Source organism: Ailuropoda melanoleuca, chromosome 2, assembly GCF_002007445.2.
Source record: "Ailuropoda melanoleuca isolate Jingjing chromosome 2, ASM200744v2, whole genome shotgun sequence".
In the NCBI taxonomy this organism is placed as follows: Eukaryota; Metazoa; Chordata; class Mammalia; order Carnivora; family Ursidae; genus Ailuropoda; species Ailuropoda melanoleuca.
Window position 1 is genome coordinate 85,667,693 of NC_048219.1, and position 15,649 is coordinate 85,683,341.

Genomic DNA, 15,649 nt, shown 5'->3' on the forward strand with positions numbered 1-15,649 from the left:
AACAAATACAAGGAAAACTGAACAAGCTCATTTCAAGTAAAGGATTAAAAAATTAACCTATTGAATAAACAGTTTTTGATATCAATATTGGTAGCAATGGGTATTAAGGAGGGCACTTGTTAAGATGAGCACTGGGTGTTATATGTAAGTGATGAATCACTAAATTCTACTCCTGAAACCAATATTACACTATATGCTAACTAGAATTTAAATAAATATTTGGAAGAAAAAAATACATATACTGGTAGCAATTGGAAATGTTGCAACACATTCAAGACAAAGGACTAATATCCTTAATGTATATAAATAGCTTTTTCAAACCAGTAACCAAAAAATGAATACATGAGGGGTAAAAGACACAGTTTACCAAATTAAGTAAATAAGAAGTGGTCACTGACCATATGAGAAAGCATTCAATATCACTGTGTAATCAGGGAGGCAAATTAAGGTGAGGTAGCATTTACCACCTACCAAACTGGTTAAGTTTTAAAAACAAAAACCAGTGTTGAACACAGTTGGCAACACTGACAGTTTCATATTCTGCTGATGGAACTATAGCTTGCTCAAACTATATGGAAGGGAATTTGGCAGTGTGTATCAAAGTCACAAAAATATCCATACTCTTTAATGCAATAACTTGACTTTTGAGAGCTTAGTGTTAACAAAATAAATATTCCTACCAAGATTTATATATAAGAATTTCATTATACCATTATTTATAATTATGAAAAATTACAAACTAAGAACTGAATTCAGTTTAAATTATATATATAACTGATCCTTAAGACAGAACAGTATGCAGCCTTTAATACTGTTAAAGAACATTTATATATATAGGAAAACATTCACAGTATTTTAAGTAGTGCAGAAGCAGATGATAAAACTATACATATGCTAAAATCCCAACTGCAATAGATGCAGAAAAAAAACTGTCTACAATGTATCAAAATATTAGTGGGTTTTGGTTGGAGGTGATGGAGTTATTGGAGATTTTAATTTTCTTTTATTTTCCTGTTTGTTTTTAAATTCTGTTTCCCAATTTTTTAAATCACTCTTTGACATAGCAATTTTTCTTCTGCAAATCTAGCTTAATGAGGAAAAATCCTAATGAGGAATATTTTTTCTCTATGAAGATGAGTATCATTTATATAGGAAAAAAATGGAACCAACTAAATACGCAATCAAACCAAAGAATGGTCAAAACATAGTAACCCTACTAATAAGAATATTATTGGGCACCTGGGTGGCACAGTCAGTTAATAACCCAACTCTTGGTTTCAGCTCAGGGTCATGTGATCAAGCCCTGCATCNTATGCCCTGCATCAGGCTCCACACTCAGTACAAAGTTGGCTTAAGACTCTCTCATCACCGGCCCTCAGTTTGTTTCCCAGAGTTCACAGTCTCTCATGGTTCATTCCCCCTTCTGTTTACCCCCCCTTCATTCTTCCCTTCCTCCTACTTATCTTCCTATTTCTTATATTCCATAAATGAGTGAAACCATATGCTAATTGTCTTTTTTGGTGCACTGGGTGTTACACGCAAATAATGAATCATGGAACATTGCATCAAAAACTGGGGATGTACTGTATGGTGACTAATATAACAAAATAAAAGTTATNTGCCCTGCATCAGGCTCCACACTCAGTACAAAGTTGGCTTAAGACTCTCTCATCACCGGCCCTCAGTTTGTTTCCCAGAGTTCACAGTCTCTCATGGTTCATTCCCCCTTCTGTTTACCCCCCCTTCATTCTTCCCTTCCTCCTACTTATCTTCCTATTTCTTATATTCCATAAATGAGTGAAACCATATGCTAATTGTCTTTTTTGGTGCACTGGGTGTTACACGCAAATAATGAATCATGGAACATTGCATCAAAAACTGGGGATGTACTGTATGGTGACTAATATAACAAAATAAAAATTATTAAAAAAAAAAAAAAGACTCTCTCTCCCTCTCCCTCTGCCCCTCCATGCCTCTCTAAAATAAATCTTAACAAAGTCTTTTAGAAAATAAGAATATTTTTAAAAAGAATATTATTTAGCCAATAAGATTCAATTTATGAAAAATGTTTAAAAATATAAGAAATATTTATAACCATCAAAGAAAGGCAGTACAGAAAATTGTGTATATATTATGAATCAACAACACTTTAAAACTAAAGGTAGAAAAAAAAGACCAAAAAATGTACACCAAAATATTAAGAGTGGTATGATTGTGACTATTTTTCTCACACTTTTAAATTTTTCAATGCCCTTAACTACTTTTAAATGTAATTGCTTTTTAAGTAAACTCCCCCTCCAAAATAATCTTGTAAAGGTGCCAGAGAAAATCAAAAAGTATAAGTTAATTATGTATAAACACGAGGAATAATTATTACTACTTAAACCTACCTTAAAACATTACAATGTTTGTTTTTAGTTACAACCATTTTCCTTAAATCTCTTAGGAAGTATATGTCACAGGAGTCATGAAATATTGTCACTTACTTTAAATAGTAACACAGGACCAAGGACTTAAATGATTCACAAGATATGTCTTTTCTCTAATAATCCTCATAAAGCTTAGAAAGTGCTTTAAATGTTGTAATAAAGTAAATGTCCTCAACATTTCCGATTAAAGAAGATCTAGCAAATAAATAAAGGCATGTTCACAGCAAAGAAAAACATAATAAAAATCATAATCAAAATATACACATCCTCAAACTTCAACGAGTCTCAACACTTTCTGGACAGAAAAAAGCATGTGAAAGCAGAGAATTAAACAACAGTTTCTTTGCAGCTTACTACAATTACCATTTAGAGAAGTTAACACGTTAGCACTGTCTAGTTTTCTGACTATGCATATTCAGAAACTCAACAGAAGATATTAGTGAGTAAACACTATCCAATTATTCTTACTTGAATGTTGGATAATTACGCCAGCATAGCAACCTGCCCCTCTTAGGGTCTAGTTAAAATACACTATTTAACCCTCAAGGCTTGAAAACTTTCCAGAATCTCCTCACAAGACAGACGAGAGTAAAACGAGATGAAAAAGAAGCAAACAACAACAATTTTACACTGCACCTGCCTCTGAACAAGGTAGTATACTTTAGAATGTAACCACAGCTTCTTGTACAACACTTTATTCAGCAAGCAAAATTGTATTTTAAAGTGATGCTATTTGTTAAAAGACAACATATTACTAAGGAGACGATATCCGACTCCAATCAAAATATTATCGTCATGTTTTCCTTACTTCATAAAATACACACATGCTTTCTTCATATGATTAAACATACACAAGGGAGGGAGAGCTACTCTTAACCCAGAAACAGGTTCTGCAACACCCACAGATCCAACCTGTCTTTGTGAAGCGATGAGTCCATCTTGGCATGATGTGTGACTGATGTATTCAAAGACCCAGAGTCACTGCCCAGGTGCCAACATTCTGAAAGGAACTGACTTGAAGACTAGAAACTGCTTCAGGCAGGCCTCTGGGGAAGGTGCTTCAGTCCAATGAGAAGAAAGTCCAAGGCCACTCACTGAATGGCCAAAGTCCAAGGGCACCAGAGCTGGACCAAGGTAACTGGCCCACAGTTCAAGAGTGGCAAAGGATAATAAAATGACCCCCAAGACTTGCTCAGTCATATCTAGTAAAACACAAACTTTGAGGAGCTGGTGGAACAGGGTTTTGCCAAGACAAGCACAGTGGGTGAGGGAGATGTTAGTATGATTAATCAATGCCACCTGAGGCAGCGGCTCTGGGTGTGTCCATACTGTACCTCAGTCATTGCCTGGCCATGACAAGAAGTTCCTTCAGCTACTGCCATTGAGAACTACATCTTCCAAAGAAGATATCTCCACCTTAACTTGTCCTAGAACAGGCCTGGCATCCAGGACTAAGAACACAGCCCTCTCTCTTGCCACAAACCCACTGACAGATATAANAACACAAACCCACTGATAGATATAATAGATACCACAACATATGCCAATTTACATTTAGACCCCCACCAGACAAAGGGGTCTTTATCTTTTCCCCAAGTTAAGTTTTGATACTTCCAAATTACAAAAGAGAAAGGGGAGAATAGCAGACAAGCCTAGCAGGAATGCGATGGGAGTCACTATTCCTTAGTAGACCTGCAGCTTACTCCCCTACACCCTACAGCTCTTNAATGGAAGTCACTATTCCTTAGTAGACCTGCAGCTTACTCCCCTAACACCCTACAGCTCTTAGTCACCCTGACCGCAGGAAACTGCTTTCTGAGACTGTAGATAAGTGACTTAAATGACTTGTATTTCATATTTCTAATTGTGTGCTCATCTGCCTTATCTCCACGATGATGTCAGCTCCTTGGGGGCAGAGCCCTATCTTCTGCTTGGTCAATGATTCCCACACATCTACAAAAGCAGTATACCCTGTACTCCCTACCACATGATGAAACACACAAATCAAGGATAACAACACACCACAATCCTCCCTAACACACCACTGGGACAGCAGAGATACAAAGATAATAAATCTCTGAGCGAACATCTAGGGCTCCTACCAGAGTTTTATATAGAAGCTTACATATTTACACATACAAATAAATTAATACAATAATCACCTCACTTTTCTCACTCCAAGCTCTGGCTTTTATCATGCCCCCTCCCCCTTCTTGGCTTTACTCTTCTTTTTAAGGTCACAATGTATTTTCTGCCACACAACTGGTATTTGCCTCAAAAAGGAGAAGACAGAAAGCACAGATCTACAGCAAACCTACCACTACAAATGAACACTGCAGTTTGTCCCATCCAGAGGCCATGAGCCTAACCTTTCATATCTGAAGCCAATTTCTATTTCCTGTAAAGGACAGAAACATTAAGTGTCTTTGTCAGAGGAGCACTCCTGGGCCTTCTTGAAGAACGCTCCGTTCTACTCAAGAGACCCTTGATTCCTTCTTTATTCTCCCTTCCTTATTCCATTTGCTGCAGCAGCCCAGACAGCCCAAAGGCAAGACTGCATGAAATGAGTGATCTTTATATCTTTTTGCACTAACACATCTGAGGGAAATTCCTGACACCAGATACGTGTTCACGGGTGAACACAGCAGACATCCTCAAAGGCAGTGTCGTCATAAGGACTAGGACAGAATTTCTTAGTGGACACCAAAAAATCATGGAACACCTATGTATTCCGGCATCTCTGGTAACATTCTGATGAAGGGATAAGGAAGCTTCCACCAAAGTCATATACAACACATACACAGCAGCCCTAAGATTCTGAATAGTTTGTAGATTATTTTTTTAAGACCAAACAGACAACTTTACAACTTATGGGGATACCAGAGCAACTTCACCAGCAAGCTAGGCATGTAGCAAGAAGCAAGTACTTTCAAGGATAAAAAAATGACCACAAGACCCAGACAAAGCAACCTATCTCTAGTACTATCAAAGAACAAACAAACAAACAAAAACTAAATCAAAAAATCCTTGGTTTCCCCAGATTCATTCTGCAATGATTCCAAATTTCCCCAACATATAAATTAACTGGCTATTTCTTAAATATACAAATTCCCAGATACTATTTCAGACCCACAGAATCAGAATCTCCAGGAAAACAACCCAGATGGAATCATCTTCACGCCCCTCACTAGGTCTAACTCCTTTTATGGAGGGATAGGTATCAATTCAGTAAAGAGTACCCCTTTGGATCCTTGTTACTCATGCAGGGCTCAGGACTCTAAAAGGTAAGTTCCTGAGAAGATGCCAAGGGGCACAAGTCATATGGAGACAGATTACAACTGAATATAAGAAAATCTTTCTAAAAATCAGAGCTGTCCAGAGACGAACTAAGCTGCTTCCAAAAGCAGGAAGCTACCACAAGAGTTGTTCAAGCACAAACGCAGACTACCTCTTGACCAGGATGTTGTAAGAGGAGCAGATACAGCATGGAAAGGATAGAAGAACTAGATGAAGTTTAAAGTTTCTGCCAACACATAAGTCAACAAAGAGGAAAATTTCAGCTACCCATTAACTTATAAAAAGAGATAGTATAAAGTCTGTAGGTGGGGTCAGCTTTCAACTGATCTTCTCTCTTCAAAGAAGAAAGGAGCATAAANTAAGGCAAGTTCCTGAGAAGATGCCAAGGGGCACAAGTCATATGGAGACAGATTACAACTGAATATAAGAAAATCTTTCTAAAAATCAGAGCTGTCCAGAGACGAACTAAGCTGCTTCCAAAAGCAGGAAGCTACCACAAGAGGTGTTCAAGCACAAACGCAGACTACCTCTTGACCAGGATGTTGTAAGAGGAGCAGATACAGCATGGAAAGGATAGAAGAACTAGATGAAGTTTAAAGTTTCTGCCAACACATAAGTCAACAAAGAGGAAAATTTCAGCTACCCATTAACTTATAAAAAGAGATAGTATAAAGTCTGTAGGTGGGGTCAGCTTTCAACTGATCTTCTCTCTTCAAAGAAGAAAGGAGCATAAAGACACACACCTGATTCACCATCAGCCTCTCCTCCAGAATGTCCCAAAGGTGGGGAGGGCAGAGCAGGAGTCCCAGGTGCTGTGACAAAGCCGACCTGCTGCTTGGATGACTCCACATGTTGGGCATATGCCAAACAAGTTNTAAACAACTTTTATGGACCAGAGAAGGGATGTGTGTGACATGGTGCCTACCCTCAAGGAGCAAATCTTGTTGCAGAGATAGCTCAGGCACTATAGGGTTCTCCCGGAGTTTTATTTATCACATCTCATCTTTAGAGTTTTGTTTGTGGTAGTGGTTTTTAGGGACCTCTCTTGGTAGGAAAAAGCCTTTACTGAATGTATATATCTTTTTAGTCTAATACTAGTTAGTGATATCCACCTCATAATGAAAAAAAAAACTCAAAAAAAAAAAATCAAAACAAACATCAACTTAGTTAACTCTAATTTTAAAAATACCATTCCGATAATTCCCCAAATGACTAAATTACAATAAAGTGTGGCAACTCTGAACAAAATAACAGAAATTGCTGGTCTAGGTAATAAAGGAAAGAGTAGAAACAGCTTAAGTGAGAGGCAGGGGGTGGATGCCAGCACCTTTGAGGTTAAATTCCAAAGTCAAAGTGACCTTTATGATTTGCAGAAGTGATCAGAAAAAAAAAAGAAAGAAGAAACCACACACACATACACACTGAAATTCAAAATGGCAAGTTTAAATAAAACATCTGGGGAAGGGAAAAATTTGGTTTTTCCCCAAATGTAAGGTAAGCAATGACTCTTGCAAATACTACCAAAATAATAATAATAATAATAATTGTCTTGGATTACCATAGTAGTCTAGAATAAGAAAATGACTAAAAGTAATTGTTTAATTGAACAAATATTTATTGTCTATTAGATGTTAAGGCACTGTGCCAGGTACAGGGTAAAGGTATTAGAAAAAAACACATAAATGAAAAAACACAATTCTCTTCCTCAAGAAGTACACATTAACAATAAGCACTTGAGGATGTTCTAAGTGTTTTCATGTACATGAGCTCATTTGTACAAAAGACAGAAGTGGTGTAGAGAGTGGAGGAGGCACTGGACTGAGGACCAAATGAGAGAAATTCTAGTCTCGACTCTAATTGGNCGAGATAAATTCTACTCTCGACTCTAATTGGCTCAGTGACTATGGACAACATACCTGAGCAAATGGAGGACCAAAATCCCTCCCACAAGATTACAACACTAATTAAATACAGACCTGGAAGAGAATGCTGGTCTTCTGGCTCCCAGTCCAGTGATCTTTCCAAAATATTATTCACATGGTAGACCAATAAAAAGAGCAGAGGAGAAGAAAATAAAACCTTTAGGTTTCAAGTCACTTGCAAAGAAGGGGAAGAAGAGAGGAGAAGGAGAATCAGGAAAAAGTAGGAGGAAAATGAAAGGTTCAAGTTGTGACATCCAGATAAAGATGTCAAGAAAGAAAGCACTTAAATAACGAGTGGAAACACAATNGGTGGAAACACAAAATAAGGATAATGTAAAATCTCTTATTATATTTTCATTCAAATCATGGCTTAGGATTTTTTACTCTAAAACCACTAAGGACAAATAAAGAGAGCCCAAAACTATATATATGAAAGAAGCATGAGGGAAAAAAGACAACAGAGAAAAAAAGGATCGGGGAGAGGATTTATAATATATCATTCAAATATATGAAGCCCTTCTAAAAAGACAATGGGGACCCATTGTGTCCAGGGAACAAGAAGAAATGGCATTATACTCAACAGCTTTTATGTTAGCAATTTTAAAAATCTTTGATAGTCAGAGGGTTAAACACTGGAATAGCTAAGGTTAGATTAATTCTTGAAATTATTAAAATTAAGAAGGAAAGACCCCCATATACACACTATATACACTTCAAGGCAGAATAATGAACTATCAGTGGGTTCCAACAAGTTACTGTAAACCNCGTTATTGTAAACCTTGAAAAATACAGATTCTCGGACCTACTGTATCAGAATCCCTGAGTGTTGAGTCCAAGAGTCACCTCAGCTGTTTCTGATGCAGCCAGGACATGGAGATTTGTTCTATCACAGCAGACAGGGTAAGGAGAAGAACCACTAGGAATGGCATCAGAGTGGGAACTAGATCAATGCAAATTTTGTGGGCAAAATAGAATTTCTGTGGGTGTGATATTTTTAAAATGGATTGTAAGGCTGCTCTGAAGCATCCAAGCATATCCCACTCAACTTAAACATTTTCTAAAGGTCCTGAAGTCAGCAAATACAAATTCAGCAAATACAATTCAGGTAAACAAAAAGTTATTCCTCTATACCACGGGAAGCCTATGGAAGAGACAGTAGAGTGGGAATAGTGCAGAGGAATGCCAAGGAGATGTGGGTAAATATTTTCAAAAATCAAAACATCAGGGAAGAGAAAAGAGAGACAAGAGGTAATCACTCTCCTTCCTCCGCCCTCCACCCCCGCAAAAGAATAATAATATAGAAAGAACAAGAAGAAAGGAAAAGGAAAACAGTTTTAGGATAAACTTCATCGTCATCCAAAAGAAAAAAAAATTGTTCTTTGTGATTTTTTTAAAAAGATTTTATTTATTTATTTGACAGAGATAGAGACAGCCAGCAAGAGAGGGAACATAAGCAGGGGGAGTGGGAGAGGAAGAAGGAGGCTCATAGCGGAGGAGCCTGATGTGGGGCTTGATCCCATAATGCCGGGATCATGCCCTGAGCCGAAGGCAGATGCTTAACCGCTGTGCCACCCAGGCGCCCCTGTGATTATTTTTTTTTTTTTTAAGCCACAGAAGAATTCAGCTGAGAAATTATCTAGCAGGCTTCAAAACCAGGGAATCACTTCCCATTACAAAGCAAAAGAAAACAAGGAGCAAGAGGTGGTCTTGGATAGCTGTTTAGACAATTAGACAGATGGGCTGACTGCTTGACTTAGGAACTCAGTGACAAATTAACAACTGGCCACAATCCCAAATACACAAACACTCAAAAATGTGGAAGAGTGTGTTATAATTGGTACCTTGACAAAAACACAATAACAGATTAAGAAGATTCAAGAAGACTTCACTGCCAGACTCTGAAAAGATTTAAGATTTATACCAAAAAACAGGTTCTTTAATCTCTTTTATTGCAGTAGTTTAGCATCTGAAGAACACCAGTCTAAAAATCAAAATATCCATATCTAGTCCTTTCAAGTAATTGACTAACACTCAACTTGCCCACCTAACAGCTAGCTGGTAATAGCAATACCTCATCAGTACAGAAGTATGAAAGAGGCTATCATTCTATGTNAAGACTATCATTCTATGTACTGAGGTCCTAGAATGAGAGAAGCCCTATGTGTCAAAGTAATCCAATTTCTGACATTGATCTTACCATTTAACACTTAATTTTGCAAATCACTTTGCAATCCTATTTATTATTCCCTCCAACTCTCTAAAGGAGACTATTTCTTTAGTTCTTTTCTTAGGTGGGGAGAGTACCTATCATGAAGATTAAGTTATTTACTAAAGCAAGTTAATGGTAGAAACCAAGGATTGTAATTGTCAGACTAGAACATTGTTTATAGTCCTTTTTATCATAAATCTACACTTACAGTCAAGCTTTCACTCAAAAGAAAAAAAAAGGCAAAAATGCCATCGTGTTTCGTCAAATGNAATTATTTCTTTAGTTCTTTTCATAGGTGGGGAGAGTACCTATCATGAAGATTAAGTTATTTACTAAAGCAAGTTAATGGTAGAAACCAAGGATTGTAATTGTCAGACTAGAACATTGTTTATAGTCCTTTTTATCATAAATCTACACTTACAGTCAAGCTTTCACTCAAAAGAAAAAAAAAGGCAAAAATGCCATCGTGTTTCGTCAAATGCTTCTGAAACAATGATTTTTGGTTCATCATCACACAGCCTCCCGGTCCACTTCTGAAATTCTTAGGGACATAGAGGTGCATGGAATTTGAGCTGTCCAAGAAGGATCTGGTTGGTGCTGAACAACTCTGTACTGTGATAAAAAGATATAAAAAAACAAAACAACAGCAACAAAAAACCTTGTTCTCTTTTAAACATCTGTGATTGGCATGCCAACTCTCTATTAACAATGAACAAAGAGCAAATTTTTCTGAAACTCATCATCCTCTTAACCTTTTCTTTGCAAAAAGACATAGTTCCTGTACTAGTTTTTTGGTAAAGGTAAAATCTTCCCTCGGATTAGACAAGGAAAAGAAGTCCCAATCAGTTTAACAAACATGCAAAAGCTACCAACCCTCTGGAAGCAGAGTTCATAAAAAAACAAAACACAGTCCTGCACTGAAAGGACTTTCTGAATACCTTTTGACTGCCATGGGTTTAATATACATCCTCTTAATTAATCCTCTTAGCTGGGTAATTTCATTCCCATTCGATTGGTGAGTTCATACAGCAGAGCTGGATTTGAACCCAGGATTACAGAGGGCTCCAAAACCCAAGCTCTTTCTACTAAACAGTCTGAAGAAATTCGGAATCTAAGACTGGGGGCGGGGGGGGGGATGAATAAGACGTGATTCTATTTCCCCTTCCTTGGTCCAACCGTGTTCAGAAAGACTGTTGCTAATATCCAACCATAAAGAGGCTTTCCAAGGAAGCACTTTGAATTGACGTATCCACTTTTCCTCACCCGCCCCTGCCCCACCCCCAACCATGCCAAAAGCGCAGCAAATGCTGCTGCCAGGTTGGAGGAGTTGGTGATCGTCACACCACATTCCTGGGGCTGGACACAGACTCTGAAACAGCGCCCGAGCTCAGCGCCTCGGAAAGAATAACAGCAGTTGAGATTTTTAAATCATGTGGCTCAGCATTGCAGCCACACCAGTTTCCCTACTGCTCCTGCCTCCACCTTTCAAAGACCGGAGCAAAACACACTGGATTCACGGGGACTAGGGATTTGGAGTGTCAGGACTCAGGCGCACCACGAAACCCCGTCCCCATCCAAACCAAACCCACCCAACGCGAACTGTGTGCCTCCCTTTGGTAAAGCTAAGTCTGGCAGTGGAGGTACAAGCCGTTGAGCGGCTCGGAGGCCCTGCCCCCGCTCCCTCCACGCCAGAATCTGGCATTCCTTTGCTCAGCCCATCTGCGGCCCCCGGCCCGGTAGGCGAGGGTTCGTCTCGGGCAGCCGGNTCCCCGGCCGGCGAGGGTTCGTCTGCGGCAGCCGGCACTCGGCTCACCCTCGACCCCAGGAAACGCAGAACCAAAGGGCAAAACACCCCAACTCCCCGAACTCAAGTGCCTGGGAAAGCGAGTTTCTGAGGCTCTCGGCCCGGCCCCCCTTCTGCGGAGGAGGCGTGTGTGGGGCCACCGGCCGAGGGGCGTAGGAGGCGGCGGGGAGTGCGGGGGAGGAGGCCCTGACGGTGTCCAAACTTTGGGGAACCGAGTGGCCTCGCTCGGAGCCCGGCCTTCTCGCAGAGAGGAGAACGGAAGGGGGGTGGGGGGACTGATNGACGGAAGGGGGGGTGGGGGGGACTGATCTCCCCAGGTGGCCGGCCGGGCCGGGGAAGCGGAGGCGGTGCGCGGGCCCCGGCGCAGGGGACAGCACCCCTCGGCCCCATACTCACCACGCGCGGGGGCCGGGCGGCACAGCCAGAGCGCCAGCAGCGCCCAAAGCGGAGCGGCGCGCAGGGCGGGCATCTTCTCGGTCGCCTCCTCCGCCGCCGCCGCCTGCGCAGATCCACATGAGGAGGGGGTCCCCACAGAGGGTCCCCCACTCGCTCCTCTCCTCCTCCTGCTTCTGCGGCTCACGGCCTCGCGTGGCGCCCCGAAGCTCAGGAGTAAATGCCCCCACTCGCCGCACCCCAAGCCTGCCGCTTCTCGGCCGCCGCCTCAGCCGCCGCCCGAAGTTTGGCTGAAACTTTCTCGGCTGTGCAGCGAAGCAGCCTCGTGTGTCCTTCCGCCTCGGCCGCCTCCTCCCACCGCAAACCCCGCCCCCCTGACGCCGCGGCCTGGACCCGCCGCCTTCGGCACCCAGGGGTTTCCCGCAGGAAGAAGCGCCGGCCCAAGCTGCGCGCGGAGGGATCTACTACGACTCCTCCGACTGCCCCTCCAGCTTTCTCCAACCCGCATCGGGTCTCGAGGCGCCTTAACTCAGTCAACGCTGGACTGCCCCTCTGGGCCGGGCCTCTGTTGAAGTACGTGGGTGATAGGACCCTGAACTTCAGACGCTAGGGTTGCCAAGATCCTGAACTTGCCGGGAAAGACAGACCTCTTCCACTGATGTAGGTATCGCCCCCACACACCCACACTTACATTCACTCCCGGGCCAGCTGGAGGAATGCGGTGGGGAAGGTCCAGCGCTGTCAAAGAAGGAAATGGGGGCTCAGGCGCCAAAGCCCATTGAAAAGGACCATGGCCATCAACTAGGTTGTGCTACACCATTCATTCATTCATTCATTCAGCAAATATTTCTTTAACTCCCTTACTTTGTGTATCAGTGTGCTCAGCACAATGGGATGATACTAAAGACGCAGGATGCACTTTTGAGGAGAATCCTACAGGATTCAAGGAAGGTTGTGCTAAAGATATTCATTGTAACGTTGTTTGTAAAAACCAACAATGGACATATATGACACCCCGAATCCCTGTAAAAGCCAACAATTGGAAACAGCCTAAATCCCACCTATGAATAATGTATGGTATATTTATAAAATGAAATGAAATACAGCAATTGAAGAGACTACATCCATATATTCAATAGGGATAACTCAAGAATAAAATGACACTGAAAAGCTCAGTGCAAAAGGAGATGTAATGTGTACATTCATGTATGTTTAAATTTTTTCAAAACAATACTATATATTATTTATGGATGCATACCATACAATAGATAGTAACCAGAAGAGTGGTTACTTCCAGGGAGGAGAATGGGAGATATGATCAAGCATGGGTACATGTGGGCTTACTATCTGTAAAAGAAAACAACTGAAAACAGAGCAAGCAAAAAGTTTGGTGTGGTTGTAACATTCCAGGGCCCTGCCACCATAAAAGCAAAGGTACAGATAAGAGAATAAGTAGATGAGTTCTGGCACTATTTGCAGTGAGAGGAGTCAAGGAGGGAAGGGGGCTTGGCACCAGATTGGTGAGATCTTCAAGGAAAAGCCAAGAAGGGGGAGGAGTAGTTATCTCTCAGATCATAGAAAACCACTGAAGGCTTTTGAACAGGAGTGAGACTTGATGGAAAGGAAAATTGCTCTGATAATCATGTGTAAAATTGATTGTCAGGAGCAAAAGGTGAACTGGAGCCCAACGACCAGTCAGGAGTTTGTGAAACACTCCAGGCATGGGGAGATGAAGGCCTGAACTAATGATGTAAATGTCAGAATGGAAAGGAAGAGAGGGATCTGAGACAATCTGGGGAGAGGGGAGGGGAAGTGGGGGGGTGCAAACCTATGTGACTAATTGGATGTGAGAGTTTACAATCCTACTGGAAAGGAAAATTCTACCCACAGAATATCTCCCTGCCTCTTACAGGATAAAGTCCAAACTTTTAAAAGCAGTAGATACAAGGCCTGTACTTCATTGGGCCCCATCTCATCCTCTCTGCCCCCATTGTGAACTTTACACAATAACAGTGTAGAACAACTTGAGATTCCCCCAAATACATCTTCTTGTTTCAGTCTCTGTACCTTCTGTTCCCTCGGTTTGGAACGACTCCTGTCCGTCCTTCCTTTCCCTCCTTCTCTTAGTGAATTTCTAATCATCATTAATCCTTCAGTCCTGAGAGAGTTTTGCTGACACTGTAACAAATTCCTCCCTCTCACAAACAGTCTCTCCACTGTACTGCTTCCTTATCTTATTAAAATATCTCTTTTTTACACAGGACTGTTGGTATTTCTGTCTTCTCAACTAATTAGGAGGTCCTTATGGGCAAAGATCGTGGCCTTATTGATTCCCAGTGTCTATCACATAATAGATGTTGAACTAGAATGTAAAACAACACTACACAAGTACAAGTTGGTATGAGTATAGGCTTACAAAGATCCAAACTGGATTTGAATAAGCACTTTACAATAAATAAGCAAGTACTGTTATTGAAAGTAGTCACCTTGGGATGCTAGAAACTCTTTTCAAAAATAACATAATTAGTCAAAATAGCTTTGGAATTTCCCTTGCCCAAATATGTTCAGAGAAAGATAACAACATTATTTTTTAGTTGTGACCCATAGAGTTACCAGTTAGAGCATTCTGTTTACTCACTAAATATAGTTCATGGTGACTTGGCTCTATACAAATTTTAAACATCACCTGCAGAGGCTAGATTTGTCACTATTAAAATATATTCAGAAAAATGTGAAGGTACTCATCCCCAAAGAGTGTCTCCAGAAATGACTGTGGCTGTGACTAATTAAAATAGATGTGCAGTTTCCCAAGGTGACTGTTTTAAGAAAAACAATTATTATGTTCACATATAACTTTTGTTGGATTTGTTATCATTTTAAACTTATTGCATACATTCCCACAAGGACAAGAGGAATAAAGATTAGATGTGATGAATGAAAGCAGGAGAAGTTTATGACCAAAGAGGTGTTTTAAAAGACACATCTTGAAGGAAGCTATGGATATAAAGTAGTCAAAACAAAACAAAATGGGAGCTGAAAATCAAGGGAAAAACTGGAGTTGGCAAACACTTTGAGAGGAGAACAAGTCAGTCCGACCCATCCTATAGCATTTTGGTGAATATTACCATGGGCCAAATCCCGTGTGAGTAGCTGAGGAATACAGACAGACCAGTCACCAGCAATGAAAACCCAGTATGACAAGTAGAATGTTGTGGGTTCACAGCTGATGGACTATGAGTCCTGTCCCAGCCTAGGAATGGGCAGGGAAGGCTTCTGGGAAGACCTCAACACCTGGACTAAGAATTGAAGAACCAAAAGATTAATCAGGTAAAGAAGAGCTTTCTCATGTTTGAGGTCTAAGGCTTTTTCAGACGTAGGGAACAAGTATAGAGGCAGGCAAACAATAAAGACCTGAGCCTATTCCCTAATGTGGCAAGATAGGAACAGCAGGAGCTGTGGGGTTGCAGAAAAGATGGGCATTAGCTCCTAAGGCTAGTAATTGCTCAGATGAGAGAGGAAATATGGGTCAAAGAATCAGCAATGACCTCAGTATCTTGGAGCATCATGGGCTATTCTCAGATACAGACAATATAAG

The 15,649-nt window shown here is 40.9% G+C and overlaps 1 protein-coding gene across 3 annotated transcripts in view; it reads right to left on the bottom strand.

Moving 5' to 3' along the window:
• Positions 1-12,409, bottom strand: part of NOTCH2 (notch receptor 2) — a 168,785-nt gene extending 156,376 nt beyond the window's left edge. Inside the window, exon 1 of one of the 3 annotated variants that reach the window (XM_034654188.1) lies at positions 12,058-12,401. In XM_034654188.1, coding sequence (XP_034510079.1) covers positions 12,058-12,130 — 73 coding nt within the window. In that variant the 5' untranslated portion in view covers positions 12,131-12,401. Of the gene's footprint in view, positions 1-12,057 lie in introns of all 3 variants that reach the window. The other 2 variants (XM_034654189.1, XM_034654190.1) reach the window with 2 other exon arrangements.
• Positions 12,410-15,649: the final 3,240 nt, after the last annotated feature.